The sequence below is a fragment of the Pristiophorus japonicus genome, chromosome 19, assembly GCF_044704955.1.
Source record: "Pristiophorus japonicus isolate sPriJap1 chromosome 19, sPriJap1.hap1, whole genome shotgun sequence".
Lineage (NCBI taxonomy): Eukaryota > Metazoa > Chordata > Chondrichthyes > Pristiophoridae > Pristiophorus > Pristiophorus japonicus.
In genome coordinates, this window is record NC_091995.1 from 6520821 (window position 1) to 6538979 (window position 18159).

Sequence of the window (18159 nt, forward strand, 5' to 3'; positions counted from 1 at the left end):
ACGCCAGGGTTTCCAATGGCACACGGAATGCATGGAATCTTACAGTGCAGAAAGTGGAGGCCATTCGGCCCATCGTTCCTGTGCCGGCTCTTGGATAGAGCTCTCCCACTCCCCACTCCTGCCCTTTCCCCGACAGCATTGCAAATCTCTCCTGTTCACGTGTTTATCCAACTCCCTTTTGCAAGTTACCATTGAACCTGCTCCCACCGCCCTTCCAGGCCACACCACAACTCGCTGCGCGAAGAAAATGTCTCCTCATCTCCCCCTCTGGCTCTCTCGCCAAGAGCTCACACCGACCCCGGAATCCGTCAGCAGTGGAGTGCTTCGATTGGGATTCTCCGTCGGCACGGATGGTGGCTCCCCGCTGCTCGGTGACGGTCCGGGAGTCTCTCTGTCGGTTGGCTGAATCATCCACCAACACAGATTTCAGCTAGGGAATCCGATGATCCCATCCTTCGTCGCCAATGTGATATATTCTCTCCGGCATCACAAAACGCACACTTACAAGATGGCTCTCAACACAGGAACGTGTCAGGCGACCGAGTCACCTGATGCTGTTATTGTCTTTACATCCGCAGTTGCAATACCACCGTGGCCCTCCAGGCGGAGCGCTATATTACACGCTACTCATCGCCTCTTGTTCTCTTTTCACCTCCGCAGACGTCGGCAGTCCGCCACCGAGGGCCCCGGTCAGACCCGGCGTGTCGAGCATCTCCGCCACCTCCCTCCAGCTCTCCTGGACGGTGGGGCGGGTGTACGAGCTGTTTCTGGTGCAGTACCGGGCCCATGGCTCGCAGAGCATGGTGAACCTGACCGTGGCCGCTGACCAGCGGGTCTTCCAGATCACTGGCCTCAGGCCCAGCACAAAATACACCATCCATCTCTACGGGGTCCTGGAAAGCCAACTCACAAAGCTGATGGCCTTCGTCGCTTCCACCACAGGTACCTCGCGGCCCAGCCACAGGCTGAGCAACTGTTTGCACCCGGGAAATATTCACCCCCCCCCCCCCCCGCTTACTCTGATGTCCAATGAGGGCATGTGCAGAAAGGCCCACAAAAAGCTAGTGCAAATAGTCACTCTGGAGAAAGAACCTCACTGCTCCAATTCACGTTTAATCCTGCCCCACCCTCACAGTTTAATTTAAAGTGATATCACCTCTTCAGTACCCCTCTTTTACCCCTCGACACGGTCATCCCTCGGACGCACCCTCTCCAGGGGGAATAGCCCACGTCGTTCCAGTCCTCCCTCGTCATTCACCCTCTGCCGCTGCAGATCAGACTCCAGGCTGCCTGCTGCGGGCGCCCCTCGTGTTCGAATAGCTCCGTGGGTCCACTTGATGCCGAAAGAGTTCAGAGTGTCAGGTTGTCAGCCGGCGGCCCAGTGGCCCGAAGGTTTGTGGGTTCAAGTCGCACGCAAAGGACCTGGGGCCCATAATCCAGGCTGGCGCACCCAGTGCAGTGCTGAGGGAGCGCTGCAGTGTCGGAGGTGCCGTCGTTCGGATGAGACGTCAAACCTTTCACGTCTTTCCCCCCCGCCCCCCCCAGGTGGACGTAAAAGGTCCCACATCCACTATTTGGAAGAAGAGCGGGGGGGGGGGGGGGGGCGGGGGATGGGGAGGGGGAGGCGGGTGTGTTCTTCCCGGTGTCCTGGGACAATATTTATCCCTCAACCAGCATCACTAAAAATACTGGTGATCTGGTCATTGTCACGTTGCATAATTGTGGGAGCTTGCTGTGCGTAACTTGGCTGCCCCGTTTCCCACGAGCACAAGAGTGACTGCACTGCAAGAGTACTTCATTGGCTGTGAAGCCCTTTCAGACGTCCTCAGGTGGTGAAAGGCGCTATATAAATGCAAGTTCTGTTTACATTTTTGGCAGCAAAGTCTCCTCCGTATATTTCATTTCTTCTTTTGTCTCTCTCTCTCTCTCTCTCTCTCGCCTCTAGCTTCCGTAGTTAAGGAAGGAGTAAGGCCCAGCCACGTCAGGGCACTGAGCAGCCTCTCGGTCTCCAACATCACGGCTGACTCGGTGGAGCTGGTGTGGTCGACTGCATGGAGCTTTGACTCGGTGGTCATTCAGTACCGGGCCCAGGGCTCCGAGCACGTGCAGAAGCTCAGGCTGTCGGGAAACCGGGAATCCTACATCCTCCTGGGCCTGAGGCCCACCACCAAGTACACCATCTACGTCTACGGCGTGTCCAGGGGCCGTCACACCAGCCCCCTCTCCATCGTCGTGACGACAACAGGTACCCGCCCGCCGAAGGTTCCGTGCCCGCCGGAAATCTCCCTCCCCCCCCCCCACCGCGGCCAACCCGGCTTCACCTCCCGAGAGAATCCCCGTTACTATGGCAACCTCGGCCTCTTTCCCCCAAAACTCTGCTAGTTTCACCGGGCCAACCTTCCTCCCACTTTGGTGCAAACATTGAAACTTGTTCCTCTCTCTCTCTCTCTCTCTCTCTCTCGCTCAGAGGAGTTTGTTTATGGGATGTCTCTCTCTCTCTCTCTCTCTCGCTCAGAGGAGTTTGTTTATGGGATGTCTCTCTCTCTCTCTCGCTCTCTCTCTCTCGCTCAGAGGAGTTTGTTTATGGGATGTCTCTCTCTCTCTCTATCTCGCTCAGAGGAGTTTGTTTATGGGATGTCTCTCTCTCTCTCTCGCTCTATCTCGCTCAGAGGAGTTTGTTTATGGGATGTCTCTCTCTCTCTCGCTCTATCTCGCTCAGAGGAGTTTGTTTATGGGATGTCTCTCTCTCTCTCTCTCTATCTCGCTCAGAGGAGTTTGTTTATGGGATGTCTCTCTCTCTCTCTCTCTCTCTCTCTCGCTCAGAGGAGTTTGTTTATGGGATGTCTCTCTCTCTCTCTCTCTCTATCTCAGAGGAGTTTGTTTATGGGATGTCTCTCTCTCTCTCTCTCTCTATCTCGCTCAGTGGAGTTTGTTTATGGAATGTCTCTCTCTCTCTCTCTCTCTCGCTCAGAGGAGTTTGTTTATGGGATGTCTCTCTCTCTCTCTCTCTCTATCTCGCTCAGAGGAGTTTGTTTATGGGATGTCTCTCTCTCTCTCTCTCGCTCTATCTCGCTCAGTGGAGTTTGTTTATGGGATGTCTCTCTCTCTCGCTCTCTCTCTCTATCTCGCTCAGAGGAGTTTGTTTATGGGATGTCTCTCTCTCTCTCTCTCTCTATCTCGCTCAGAGGAGTTTGTTTATGGGATGTCTCTCTCTCTCTCTCTCTATCTCGCTCAGAGGAGTTTGTTTATGGGATGTCTCTCTCTCTCTCTCTCTCTCTCTCGCTCAGAGGAGTTTGTTTATGGGATGTCTCTCTCTCTCTCGCTCTATCTCTCTATCCCTCTCAGAGGAGTTTGTTTATGGGATGTCTCTCTCTCTCTCTCTCGCTCAGAGGAGTTTGTTTATGGGATGTCTCTCTCTCTCTCTCTCTATCTCGCTCAGAGGAGTTTGTTTATGGGATGTCTCTCTCTCTCTCTCTCTATCTCGCTCAGAGGAGTTTGTTTATGGGATGTCTCTCTCGCTCTCTCTATCTCGCTCAGAGGAGTTTGTTTATGGGATGTCTCTCTCTCTCTCTCTCTCGCTCAGAGGAGTTTGTTTATGGGATGTCTCTCTCTCTCTCTCGCTCAGAGGAGTTTGTTTATGGGATGTCTCTCTCTCTCTCTCTCTCTCTCTATCTCGCTCAGAGGAGTTTGTTTATGGGATGTCTCTCTCTCTCTCTCTCTCTCTCTATCTCGCTCAGAGGAGTTTGTTTATGGGATGTCTCTCTCTCTCTCTCTCTCTCTATCTCGCTCAGAGGAGTTTGTTTATGGGATGTCTCTCTCTCTCTCTCTCTATCTCTCTCAGAGGAGTTTGTTTATGGGATGTCTCTCTCTCTCTCTCTCTCTATCTCGCTCAGAGGAGTTTGTTTATGGGATGTCTCTCTCTCTCTCTCTCTCTATCGCTCAGAGGAGTTTGTTTATGGGATGTCTCTCTCTCTCTCTCGCTCAGAGGAGTTTGTTTATGGGATGTCTCTCTCTCTCTCTCTCTCACTCTCTCGCTCAGAGGAGTTTGTTTATGGGATGTCTCTCTCTCTCTCTCTCTCTATCTCGCTCAGAGGAGTTTGTTTATGGGATGTCTCTCTCTCTCTCTCTCACTCTCTCGCTCAGAGGAGTTTGTTTATGGGATGTCTCTCTCTCTCTCTCTCTCTCTCTCGCTCAGAGGAGTTTGTTTATGGGATGTCTCTCTCTCTCTCTCTCTATCTCGCTCAGAGGAGTTTGTTTATGGGATGTCTCTCGCTCTCTCTCTCTCGCTCAGAGGAGTTTGTTTATGGGATGTCTCTCTCTCTCTCTCTCTCTCTCGCTCAGAGGAGTTTGTTTATGGGATGTCTCTCTCTCTCTCTCTCTCTATCTCTCTCAGAGGAGTTTGTTTATGGGATGTCTCTCTCTCTCTCTCTCTCTCTCTCGCTCAGAGGAGTTTGTTTATGGGATGTCTCTCTCTCTCTCTCTCTCTCTATCTCGCTCAGAGGAGTTTGTTTATGGGATGTCTCTCTCTCTCTCTCTCTCTCTCGCTCAGAGGAGTTTGTTTATGGGATGTCTCTCTCTCTCTCTCTATCTCGCTCAGAGGAGTTTGTTTATGGAATGTCTCTCTCTCTCTCTCTCTATCTCTCTCAGAGGAGTTTGTTTATGGGATGTCTCTCTCTCTCTCTCTCTCTCTATCGCTCAGAGGAGTTTGTTTATGGGATGTCTCTCTCTCTCTCTCTCTATCGCTCAGAGGAGTTTGTTTATGGGATGTCTCTCTCTCTCTCTCTCTATCTCGCTCAGAGGAGTTTGTTTATGGGATGTCTCTCTCTCTCTCTCTCTATCTCGCTCAGAGGAGTTTGTTTATGGGATGTCTCTCTCTCTCTCTCTCTCTCTATCTCGCTCAGAGGAGTTTGTTTATGGGATGTCTCTCTCTCTCTCTCTCTCTCTATCTCGCTCAGAGGAGTTTGTTTATGGGATGTCTCTCTCTGTCTCTCGCTCAGAGGAGTTTGTTTATGGGATGTCTCTCTCTCTCTCTCTCTCTCGCTCAGAGGAGTTTGTTTATGGGATGTCTCTCTCTCTCTCTCTCTCTCTATCTCGCTCAGAGGAGTTTGTTTATGGAATGTCTCTCTCTCTCTCTCTCTCTCGCTCAGAGGAGTTTGTTTATGGGATGTCTCTCTCTCTCTCTCTCTCTATCTCGCTCAGAGGAGTTTGTTTATGGGATGTCTCTCTCTCTCTCTCTCGCTCTATCTCGCTCAGTGGAGTTTGTTTATGGGATGTCTCTCTCTCTCGCTCTCTCTCTCTATCTCGCTCAGAGGAGTTTGTTTATGGGATGTCTCTCTCTCTCTCTCTCTCTATCTCGCTCAGAGGAGTTTGTTTATGGGATGTCTCTCTCTCTCTCTCTCTATCTCGCTCAGAGGAGTTTGTTTATGGGATGTCTCTCTCTCTCTCTCTCTCTCTCTCGCTCAGAGGAGTTTGTTTATGGGATGTCTCTCTCTCTCTCGCTCTATCTCTCTATCCCTCTCAGAGGAGTTTGTTTATGGGATGTCTCTCTCTCTCTCTCTCGCTCAGAGGAGTTTGTTTATGGGATGTCTCTCTCTCTCTCTCTCTATCTCGCTCAGAGGAGTTTGTTTATGGGATGTCTCTCTCTCTCTCTCTCTATCTCGCTCAGAGGAGTTTGTTTATGGGATGTCTCTCTCGCTCTCTCTATCTCGCTCAGAGGAGTTTGTTTATGGGATGTCTCTCTCTCTCTCTCTCTCGCTCAGAGGAGTTTGTTTATGGGATGTCTCTCTCTCTCTCTCGCTCAGAGGAGTTTGTTTATGGGATGTCTCTCTCTCTCTCTCTCTCTCTCTATCTCGCTCAGAGGAGTTTGTTTATGGGATGTCTCTCTCTCTCTCTCTCTCTCTCTATCTCGCTCAGAGGAGTTTGTTTATGGGATGTCTCTCTCTCTCTCTCTCTCTCTATCTCGCTCAGAGGAGTTTGTTTATGGGATGTCTCTCTCTCTCTCTCTCTATCTCTCTCAGAGGAGTTTGTTTATGGGATGTCTCTCTCTCTCTCTCTCTCTATCTCGCTCAGAGGAGTTTGTTTATGGGATGTCTCTCTCTCTCTCTCTCTCTATCGCTCAGAGGAGTTTGTTTATGGGATGTCTCTCTCTCTCTCTCGCTCAGAGGAGTTTGTTTATGGGATGTCTCTCTCTCTCTCTCTCTCACTCTCTCGCTCAGAGGAGTTTGTTTATGGGATGTCTCTCTCTCTCTCTCTCTCTATCTCGCTCAGAGGAGTTTGTTTATGGGATGTCTCTCTCTCTCTCTCACTCTCTCGCTCAGAGGAGTTTGTTTATGGGATGTCTCTCTCTCTCTCTCTCTCTCTCTCGCTCAGAGGAGTTTGTTTATGGGATGTCTCTCTCTCTCTCTCTCTATCTCGCTCAGAGGAGTTTGTTTATGGGATGTCTCTCGCTCTCTCTCTCTCGCTCAGAGGAGTTTGTTTATGGGATGTCTCTCTCTCTCTCTCTCTCTCTCGCTCAGAGGAGTTTGTTTATGGGATGTCTCTCTCTCTCTCTCTCTCTATCTCTCTCAGAGGAGTTTGTTTATGGGATGTCTCTCTCTCTCTCTCTCTCTCTCTCGCTCAGAGGAGTTTGTTTATGGGATGTCTCTCTCTCTCTCTCTCTCTCTATCTCGCTCAGAGGAGTTTGTTTATGGGATGTCTCTCTCTCTCTCTCTCTCTCTCGCTCAGAGGAGTTTGTTTATGGGATGTCTCTCTCTCTCTCTCTATCTCGCTCAGAGGAGTTTGTTTATGGAATGTCTTTCTCTCTCTCTCTCTATCTCTCTCAGAGGAGTTTGTTTATGGGATGTCTCTCTCTCTCTCTCTCTCTCTATCGCTCAGAGGAGTTTGTTTATGGGATGTCTCTCTCTCTCTCTCTCTATCGCTCAGAGGAGTTTGTTTATGGGATGTCTCTCTCTCTCTCTCTCTATCTCGCTCAGAGGAGTTTGTTTATGGGATGTCTCTCTCTCTCTCTCTCTCTCTATCTCGCTCAGAGGAGTTTGTTTATGGGATGTCTCTCTCTCTCTCTCTCTCTCTATCTCGCTCAGAGGAGTTTGTTTATGGGATGTCTCTCTCTCTCTCTCTCTCTCTATCTCGCTCAGAGGAGTTTGTTTATGGGATGTCTCTCTCTGTCTCTCGCTCAGAGGAGTTTGTTTATGGGATGTCTCTCTCTCTCTCTCTCTCTCGCTCAGAGGAGTTTGTTTATGGGATGTCTCTCTCTCTCTCTCTCTCTCTATCTCGCTCAGAGGAGTTTGTTTATGGAATGTCTCTCTCTCTCTCTCTCTATCTCTCTCAGAGGAGTTTGTTTATGGGATGTCTCTCTCTCTCTCTCTATCTCTCTCAGAGGAGTTTGTTTATGGGATGTCTCTCGCTCTCTCTCTCTATCGCTCAGAGGAGTTTGTTTATGGGATGTCTCTCTCTCTCTCTCGCTCAGAGGAGTTTGTTTATGGGATGTCTCTCTCTCTCTCTCTCACTCTCTCGCTCAGAGGAGTTTGTTTATGGGATGTCTCTCTCTCTCTCTCTCTCTCTATCTCGCTCAGAGGAGTTTGTTTATGGGATGTCTCTCTCTCTCTCTCTCTCACTCTCTCGCTCAGAGGAGTTTGTTTATGGGATGTCTCTCTCTCTCTTTCTCTCAGAGGAGTTTGTTTATGGGATGTCTCTCTCTCTCTCTCTCTCTCTCGCTCAGAGGAGTTTGTTTATGGGATGTCTCTCTCTCTCTCTCTCTCTCTATCTCGCTCAGAGGAGTTTGTTTATGGGATGTCTCTCGCTCTCTCTCTCTCGCTCAGAGGAGTTTGTTTATGGGATGTCTCTCTCTCTCTCTCTCTATCGCTCAGAGGAGTTTGTTTATGGGATGTCTCTCTCTCTCTCTCTCTATCTCGCTCAGAGGAGTTTGTTTATGGGATGTCTCTCTCTCTCTCTCTCTATCTCGCTCAGAGGAGTTTGTTTATGGGATGTCTCTCTCTCTCTCTCTCTCTCTATCTCGCTCAGAGGAGTTTGTTTATGGGATGTCTCTCTCTCTCTCTCTCTCTCTATCTCGCTCAGAGGAGTTTGTTTATGGGATGTCTCTCTCTGTCTCTCGCTCAGAGGAGTTTGTTTATGGGATGTCTCTCTCTCTCTCTCTCTCTCGCTCAGAGGAGTTTGTTTATGGGATGTCTCTCTCTCTCTCTCTCTCTCTCTCGCTCAGAGGAGTTTGTTTATGGGATGTCTCTCTCTCTCTCTCTCTCTCGCTCAGAGGAGTTTGTTTATGGGATGTCTCTCTCTCTCTCTCTCTATCTCGCTCAGAGGAGTTTGTTTATGGGATGTCTCTCTCTCTCTCTCTCTCTATCTCGCTCAGAGGAGTTTGTTTATGGGATGTCTCTCTCTCTCTCTCGCTCAGAGGAGTTTGTTTATGGGATGTCTCTCTCTCTGCTTTATATATTGGTATCCTGTCGATAAATGTATAGTTTCACCGTCAACCGGGAAATGATTCCTTCCCATTCCTTGCGATCTCTCCCAATCCCATTCCTTGACCTCCCTTGAATCCCCATGGTTTCCCACTTTGTTTGTGATCAGGAAGAATGCGAGGCTGCGTTCTAACCCCGCCCCGGGGCCGAAATTCAGCCTCCCGACAAGGCCACAGCAGCGGTGTTAAAGGCCGTTGATTTTCTGTCGAATGGCCGCCGCTCGCGGAATCCCCCCCCCCACGCCCCCCGGTGGGTTTTTTCCGTCGCTCCCCACGCCCGCCCCCGCTGCTGCCGAACCCTCCCAAGTGTGTCATCAAAGCGCGCCCCGCGATCTCTCGCCCCGCGAGCAAAATTCGGCGTGGAAAATCTTCCAGCAGTAAATTCCTGTCGCTGCGCTGAGTGTACAACGTGTGTAAAATGGCGGCGCGGCCGCCATTAAAGGGGAGGGCGCACTGCCGCGCCCGCCATCTTTTTGGTTTTTGTTGGCCCCCCCCCCCGGGTTCGGCCAGGCCGCCCACAGGCAGCCGAGTAGCCCCTCTTGGGTGCCAGGCCACTGGCCCGGCCGAAACCATCCCTGGCGGCCCAGTCGGCCGAAGGTAAAGAATCGCGGAGCTCGCAGCGGCCCTCCCCTTTAACTGAAGGGGAGAGACATTGTGACGCGCCAGCGCGATGATGTCACCAGCCCGACGCTGATGAGTGACAGCGGCGGACACTTTGCCCGCCCCCTCCCCCTCCACGATGACCGACTTCCGCCCCGCTGGAAAGGAAAGACAAAGAGCTGAATTTCGCCAGATAGGCTGCACCCATTGCGACGGGTAAAACACACCAACAACGGTAGGTGTGACCCGTTTCCAGCCGGGGGGAGTTTCGCCCCTCCCACCCCCCATGTTTCCCAGTCAGGTCGATGGCTGATTGTTCTTGACCAAGGCCCAGAGCACAGTGTTCGCCTCAGACTGTCGCTTTCTGCTCTGCCAATGCTTACTCTATCTTATCCCCTTGGCATAAATGGTTTGTGGCACCATTTTGCCTCAGTGCCCTGCGGCCCGTGCTCTGTGATCCTGCCGGAGCTGCTCTGCCGCCTCTCTTGTTGCACGTGTATCTGGTAGCCTCTACATTCCCTGAAACAGCAGGTGGGCCGTGTTTAGCTGCACTAACTGACCGGTCAGTTTAGTGTAGATTTACAACTTGTGCCCTCTCTGTCTGAGTGTGTTTACAGGATCGCTCTCCCTCCCTCGATTACACTCCCTCCCAGACTACACTGTGAATGGTGCTCGACTGAGTGCAGTACGATTCACAATTCACTCTCGCTGACTTCTTCTGTGGATCTGCTCCTGTGTCTGCTCAGCACCATAACATACAGTGTATATAGCGCTGTGGATCTGCTCCTGTATAATGCTCGGCACCATAACATACAGTGTATATAACACTGTGGATCTGCTCCTGTATAATGCTCAGCACCATAACATACAGTGTATATAGCGCTGTGGATCTGCTCCTGTATAATGCTCGGCACCATAACATACAGTGTATATAGCGCTGTGGATCTGCTCCTGTATAATGCTCAGCACCATAACATACAGTGTATATAACACTGCAGACCAATCCTGTGTCTGGTTCGGCACCATAATATACAGTGTATATACCGCTATGAACTTGCACCTCCTGTATATAGCTCTGTACCGTAATATACAGTGTATATAGCGCTGTGGATCTGCTCCTGTGTGTGGCTCTGTACCATAATATACAGTGTATATAGCGCTGTGGATCTGCTCCTGTGTGTGGCTCTGTACCATAATATACAGTGTATATACCTCTGCAAACCTGTACCTCCTGCATATGGCTCTGTACCATAATATACAGTGTATACAGCGCTGTGGATCTGCTCCTGTGTGTGGCTTTGTACCATAATATACAGTGTATATAGCGCTGTGGATTTGCTCCTGTGTGTGGCTCTGTATCCTAATATACAGTGTATATACCTCGGCGGACCTGCACCTCCTGTATATGGCTCTGTACCATAATATGCAGTGTATATACCTCTGCAGACCTGCACCTCCTGTATATGACTCTGTACCATAATATACAGTGTATATACCTCAGCAGACCTGCACCTTCTGTATATAGTTCTGTACCATAATATACAGTGTATATAGCGCTGTTGACCTGCTGCTTCTCCTGTGTATGGCTTTGTACCATAATATACAGTGTATATAGTGCTGTGGACCTGCTCCTATACAATGCTTTGTGCCGTAATATATAGTGTATATAACGCTGTCATCTTGTACCGTAATATACAGTATATATAATGCTGTGGATCTTGTACCGTAATATACAGTGTATATAGTGCTGTGGATCTTGTACCATAATATACAGTGTATATAATGCTGTGGGTCTTGTACCATAATATACAGTGCATATAGTGCTATGGTTTTGTACCATAATATACAGTGTATATAGCGCTGTGGATTGTGTACCATAATATACAGTGTATAAAGCTCTGTGGCATTGTGCCATAATATACAGTGTATATAGCTCTGTGGACCTGCTGCTCCTCCTGTATAATGCTCTGTACCGTAATATACAGTATATATAGTGCTGCAGCCTTGTACCATATTATACAGTGTATAACTCGATGAATCTTACCATAATATACAGTGTATATAGCGTTGTGGATCTTGTGCCATAATATACAGTGTATATAGCTCTGTTGATCTAATGTGCCATAATATACAGTGTATATAGTCCACATATCTTATCTACCGGAATACATGAAGCGTACAATGTCCTGGGGGCTTCTCTACCGTAATACATGGTGTATATAGGTCAGTTCAACTACAGTGCGCCTTAAACCCTGACTTCAGTGAGCAATGATCCCTATTCCCTCCCCCTCGGGGAATCAGTGCAACATTTCTACCTCTGAACCTAAAGTTATTCGGTTTCCAATTGGTTCTTCTTCACACAGAAACTCGGTGCGGAGGGACCTCTGAGATAGTGTCACTGTGACTGTGGTATACAAAGTCTGTGGTATATATTGGTCACCCACCTGGACTGAGTTTTTTCATCTGCTTGCTGTGACCATAGTTTTACACACCCTCACCCATCTTTAGGAAGCTGTGGATATTTAACCCAATACTTCAACAACAAAAAAATAAGGTTCCAGTTATGACTTTGGCCAATTTACAGCGAGGGGTGATTGCCCACAACACGGTCTTTAAGCCGGGTTTTTCTCCTTTTTTTTTCCAGTTTCCGTAGATACCAACGGCATAAAACCGAGTCGGCTGAGCAAACTAATCCGACTTTCGGGGAATAATGTCACGCAGGACTCCTTCCAAATATTTTGGGCGGCCGAGAGCGGGTTTGACTCCTTTCTCATCCAGTACAGAGTCGAGGGTTCCGAAGAGGCGCAGAACTTGACCATACCTGGGGACCGTCAATCGTCCTTCATCAAAGGCCTGAGGCCTGGTACCAAGTATCTGGTTTCTCTCTATGGGGTCTCCGGCAGCAGACAAACAAGGCCATTAACCACTATAATAACCACTGCAGGTATTCTTCGCCAGCAACTTTCCTCAGGGAAATTATTTTAGCCTTTTGCCATCTTGTACCAAGAGAATTATCACCTTGTATGTTCCCGGAAGCTTCAGTGCTGCTATGGCAACCACTGTTCGCCATCTTGGAATGATACCCACTCTCCATGTCCATTTACCCGAAAACTCAAATGTTGTCTGTTTCTGTAGTGTGGATGCCTTGAAGGAAGAAATGATTTTTAAAGCTCTCGAGTTGGTTGTGCTCCTTAAAGAGTGAAAGGTTGTTTTCCTGAGAGCAGAATAGGTCATGGGGGGAACTTAATCGAGGTGTTCAAAATCATGATCGAGTAATTAAAGAGAAACTGGTTCCACCGACAGGAGTGTCGGTAATCAGAGGACACATTCTATATAATTGGCAAAAGAACCAGAGGAAGAAATTAAGAGAATTTATTTTATGCTGTTACAGCGAGTACTGGTGATCTGGAATGCACGGCCTGAAAGGGCAGTGGAAGCAGATTCAATAGTAACTTTGAAAAGGGATTTGGATAAATAGTTGAAGGGCTAAGGGGAAAGGACAGGGGGCTAATTCTTGGGACTTTCAAAGAGCCGGTACAGGCACGATGGGCCAAATGGCCTCTTTCTGTGACGTACGATTCCATGATTGTGACACACTGACAATCGGAGTCACTTACTGGCAAGTTGTCTGGTCAACACAAGGCATTGTGGTCCGTTGGGGAGCTGAAACTTTAAGGAAGCGCTTCCTCTTGCAGTCGAGCAGCGGCAGTTTCCCCTCAGTAAAGTTTTGTGTATATTTCTTCTTCTTCTTCCTTTTAGCTTCCACAGTCAAAGCAGGAGTAACACCGGGCACATTTGGGAGCCTTTCATTCTCTAACATCACAGCTGACTCCCTCCAGCTCTCCTGGATAACTGAGCGTGTCTTTGACTCCTTCCTGATACAGTACAGAGCTCAGGGTTCTGAGGTTGTGCAGAACATCACGGTGCATGGTGACAGTCGATCAGCCTACATCACAGGCCTCAGGCCGACAACCAACTATACCATTTACCTTTATGGGGTATCTGGTGGCCAACTCTCCAGGCCATTGGTGGCTCTCTTAACCATCACAGGTATTTGCGATCCAGGAATGGATCAACTCGTTTTTCTCCTCAGGAAATATTTTCACTCTCCATCTCTCTTTCCTCAGCGTCTGCAGATGGGAGCAAGAAAATATTTCTTCAATTTTTTTTTCCCTCTTTTCTCAAATCACTCCGGTCGCTATGGAAATCGCCGCCATTTTGTTTTTCCAAAGTGAGGCAGCAGGCTCCACGAGTAGGCTTTCGGGCCTAGTTCTGAATGTTTTAAGTTATGCTTTAGTTACTGCATAAGGTGCTGCATACGTATCTGGTTATAAGGGGGCGTAAAGTCAGATAAAAGTCAAATGAAGCTGCCTTTTCTGGATGGCTTTATGTGCCGTTCTTTCCCCCTTCTAGGATTAGAAGCCAGAATTTCACCTCCTGAGTGTAGAAGCCACCATTACCATTGCAGTCCTGGCAGGTGCAAGTTTGCATGGAGGATACTGAACTACGGGTTTTATTTCCAGGAATGTCCCCGATTCCCCTCCGATTGAGGACAAGCGACAATAAAGTCATTTCTGCAGCCATTTGATCCTCTTCCTTGTGATATTCGCTTCACAGGAAAATCTCCCGTGTGTGTACAGCTTTAAGTCGCAGGATTGTATAACGCCATTAGTGTGGAGACAGATACCCGGGAGTGAGTTACAGGCTGGAATCTAATCGAGGGGTGTGGGGGGTTTATATATAGAATAACACATACCCGGGAGTGAGTTACAGGCTGGAATCTAATCGAGGGGTGTGGGGGGTTTATGTATAGAATAACACATACCCGGGAGTGAGTTACAGGCTGGAATCTAATCGAGAGGTGTGGGGGGTTTATATATAGAATAACAGATACCCGGGAGTGAGTTACAGGCTGAAATCTAATCGAGAGGTGTGGGGGGTTTATATATAGAATGAGAGATACCCGGGAGTGAGTTACAGGCTGGAATCTAATCGAGGGGTGTGGAGGGTTTATATATAGAATAACAGATACCCGGGAGTGAGTTACAGGCTGAAATCTAATCGAGAGGTGTGGGGGTTTATATATAGAATGACAGATACCCGGGAGTGATTTACAGGCTGGAATCTAATCGAGGGGTGTGGAGGGTTTATATATAGAATAACAGATACCCGGGAGTGAGTTACAGGCTGGAATCTAATCGAGGGGTTCGGGGGGTTTATATATAGAATAACAGATACCCGGGAGTGAGTTACAGGCTGGAATCTAATCGAGAGGTGTGGGGGGTTTATATATAGAATGACAGATACCCGGGAGTGAGTTACAGGCTGGAATCTAATCGAGGGGTTCGGGGGGGTTTATATATAGAATAACAGATACCCGGGAGTGAGTTACAGGCTGTGATCTAATCGAGGGGTTCGGGGGGTTTATATACAGAATAACAGATACCCGGCAGTGAGTTACAGACTGGAATCTAATCGAGGGGTGTGGAGGGTTTATATATAGAATAACAGATACCCGGGAGTGAGTTACAGGCTGGAATTTAATCGAGGGGCTCGGGGGGTTTATATGTAGAATAACAGATACCCGGGAGTGAGTTACAGGCTGGAATCTAATCGAGGGGTTCGGGGGGTTTATATGTAGAATAACAGATACCCGGGAGTGAGTTACAGGCTGGAATCTAATCCAGGGGTGTGGGGGGTTTATATATAGAATAACAGATACCCGGGAGTGAGTTACAGGCTGGAATCCATTCGAGGGGTGTGGGGGGTTTATATGTAGAATAACAGATACCTGGGAGTGAGTTACAGGCTGGAATCTAATCGAGGGGTGTGGGGGGTTTATATGTAGAATAACAGATACCCGGGAGTGAGTTACAGGCTGGAATCTAATCGAGGGGTTCGGGGGGTTTATACATAGAATGACAGATACCCGGGAGTGAGTTACAGGCTGGAATCTAATCGAGGGGTGTGGGGGGTTTATATATAGAATAACAGATACCCGGGAGTGAGTTACAGGCTGGAATCTAATCGAGGGGTATGGGGGGTTTATATGTAGAATAACAGATACCCGGGAGTGAGTTACAGGCTGGAATCTAATCCAGGGGTGTGGGGGGTTTATATATAGAATAACAGATACCCGGGAGTGAGTTACAGGCTGGAATCTAATCGAGGGGTGTGGGGGGTTTATATGTAGAATAACAGATACCCGGGAGTGAGTTACAGGCTGGAATCTAATCGAGGGGTATGGGGGGTTTATATGTAGAATAACAGATACCCGGGAGTGAGTTACAGGCTGGAATCTAATCCAGGGGTGTGGGGTGTTTATATATAGAATAACAGATACCCGGGAGTGAGTTACAGGCTGGAATCTAATCGAGGGAGGTGGGGGTTTTATATATAGAATGACAGATACCCGGGAGTGAGTTACAGGCTGGAATCTAATCGAGGGGTGTGGGGGGTTTATATGTAGAATAACAGATACCCGGGAGTGAGTTACAGGCTGGAACCTAATCGAGGGGTTCGGGGGGTTTATATATAGAATGACAGACACCCGGGAGTGAGTTACAGGCTGGAATCTAATCGAGGGGTGTGGGGGGTTTATATATAGAATGACAGATACCCGGGAGTGAGTTACAGGCTGGAATCTAATCGAGAGGTGTGGGGGGTTTATATATAGAATGACAGATACCCGGGAGTGAGTTACAGGCTGGAATCTAATCGAGAGGTGTGGGGGGTTTATATATAGAATGACAGATACCCGGGAGTGAGTTACAGGCTGGAATCTAATCGAGGGGTGTGGGGGGTTTATATGTAGAATAACAGATACCCAGGAGTGAGTTACAGGCTGGAATCTAATCGAGGGCTATAGGGGGTTTATATATAGAATAACAGATACCCGGGAGTGAGTTACAGGCTGGAATCTAATCGAGGGGTGTGGGGGGTTTATATATAGAATAACAGATACCCGGGAGTGAGTTACAGGCTGGAATCTAATCGAGGGGTTCGGGGGGTTTATATGTAGAATAACAGATACCCGGGAGTGAGTTACAGGCTGGAATCTAATCGAGGGGTGTGGGGGGTTTATATATAGAATAACAGATACCCGGGAGTGAGTTACAGGCTGGAATCTAATCGAGGGGTGTGGGGGGTTTATATGTAGAATAACAGATACCCAGGAGTGAGTTACAGGCTGGAATCTCATTGAGGGATTTATATAGATATCCCAGAGCGAGGTATTGGGACAAGGACCTTGAAATCCTACAGGGAGTGAGATGATTTCCTCACTTACCAGGGGGTAGAGAGGTGTGGGATTGGGATGGGAAAATGATGATTCTGAAGCGTGACCTGGAGACCGGAGATGGGGTTGCCCCGGTGGCCGACTCGTGCTCCTATTTCTGATGTTTATTCCTCCGTCTTTCCCCCTCCTTGCCTGTTTCCCCAGCCATTAACCGTGTGTTTAACCCTCCCTCAGCGGTTCCTGTCCGTAAAGCCTCAGTCAGTACGCTGGGAAGGCTCTCGGCTTCGGACGTTGGACAAGACAGCCTCAAACTCTCGTGGATAGTGGAGGAAGGGGCCTTCGACTCTTTCCTGGTGCAGTACAGAGACGCGCAGGGCCGGCTGGGGCCCAAGGAGGTCACGGTGGCTGGTAACCTTCGAAACATCCCCATCGCCGGCCTCAAACCCAACACCGAGTACCACATCTCTCTCTACGGCATGTTGGATGGTCAGCAGACAGAGCCTGTCTTCATTGTGGCTCGCACAGGTACTAACCGGGCCTCGTAGCTCGCACTTTGTTCCCAGGGCTGTACTGCCTATGTTGTCTACTTCTCTTGCAATCACGGCGTCAGACCTGGCTCAGTGGACAGCACCCTCGCCTCTGAGTCAGAAGGTCGTGGGTTCAAGTCCCACTCCACGGCCTTGAGCACAAAATTCCAGGCTTACACTCCAGTGCAGTGCTGAGGAGGTGCCGACTTTCGGGTGAGACGTTAAACCGAGGCCCCGTCTGCCCCCTCAGGTGGATGTAAAAGTATAATGTGGGAAAATGTGAGGTTATCCACTTTGGTAGGAAGAAGAAACAAGCTAATTATTATTTAAATGGAGAGAGATTACTGAATCCTGCAGTACAGAGGGCCCTGGGGGTCCTTGTGCATGAAACACAAAAAGTGAGTATGCAGGTACAGCAAGTGATCAGGAAGGCAAATGGAATGTTGGCCTTTATTGCAAGTCCTGCTACAACTGTACAGGATATTGGTGAGGCCACACCTGGAGTACTGCGTACAGTTTTGGTCTCTGTATTTAAGGAAGGATATACTTGCATTGGAAGCTGTTCAGAGAAGGTTTACGAGGTTGATTCCTGAGATGAAGGGGTTGTCTTCTGAAGAAAGGTTGAGCAGGTTGGGCCTATACACGTTGAAGTTTAGAAGACTGAGAGGTGATCTTATTGAAACATGTAAGCTTCTGAGAGAGCTTGACAAGGTAGATGCAGAGAGGATGTTTCCCCTCGTGGGGGAATCTAGAACTAGGGGGCATAGTCTTAGAATAAGGGGCCGCCCATTTAAAACAGAGATGAGGAGAAATTTCTTCTCTCAGAGGGTTGTAAATCTGTGGAATTCTCTGCCCCAGAGAGCTGTGGAGGCTGGGTCATTGAATATATTTAAGGCGGAGATAGACAGATTCTTTGAGCGATAAGGGAATAAAGGGTTATGGGGAGCGGGCGGGGAAGTGGAGCTGAGTCCATGATCAGATCAGCCAGGATCTTATTAAATGGCGGAGCAGGCTCGAGAGGCCAGGCGACCTACTCCTGCTCCTATTTCTTACGTTCTTAAAAGATCCCATGGCATGGGGGTGGGGTTATTCCAGGTGTCCTGGGGTCAATATTTATCCATCCATTAACATGACAAGAAACAGATGATGTGGTCATTATCATACTGCTGTGGGAGCTTGCCGTGCTCAAATTGGCTGCCGCGTTTCCTACATTACAGCAGTACTCCAAAAGTACTTCATTGGCTGTAAAGCACTTTGGGATGACCGGCGGTTGTGAAAGGCGCTATATAAATCTTTCAATTGTAAAGCTCTTCATTTATCTT

The 18159-nt window shown here is 48.7% G+C and overlaps 1 protein-coding gene across 1 annotated transcript in view; it reads left to right on the forward strand.

The window, feature by feature from the left end:
• The window catches only part of LOC139230643 (tenascin-X-like), a 293996-nt gene that overhangs the window by 235679 nt on the left and 40158 nt on the right, over positions 1 to 18159 (forward strand). The window contains exons 43-47 of the mRNA XM_070862456.1: positions 661 to 942; positions 1955 to 2245; positions 11718 to 12017; positions 12833 to 13123; positions 16545 to 16835. Coding sequence (XP_070718557.1) covers positions 661 to 942; positions 1955 to 2245; positions 11718 to 12017; positions 12833 to 13123; positions 16545 to 16835 — 1455 coding nt within the window. The remainder of the gene's footprint in view (positions 1 to 660; positions 943 to 1954; positions 2246 to 11717; positions 12018 to 12832; positions 13124 to 16544; positions 16836 to 18159) is intronic.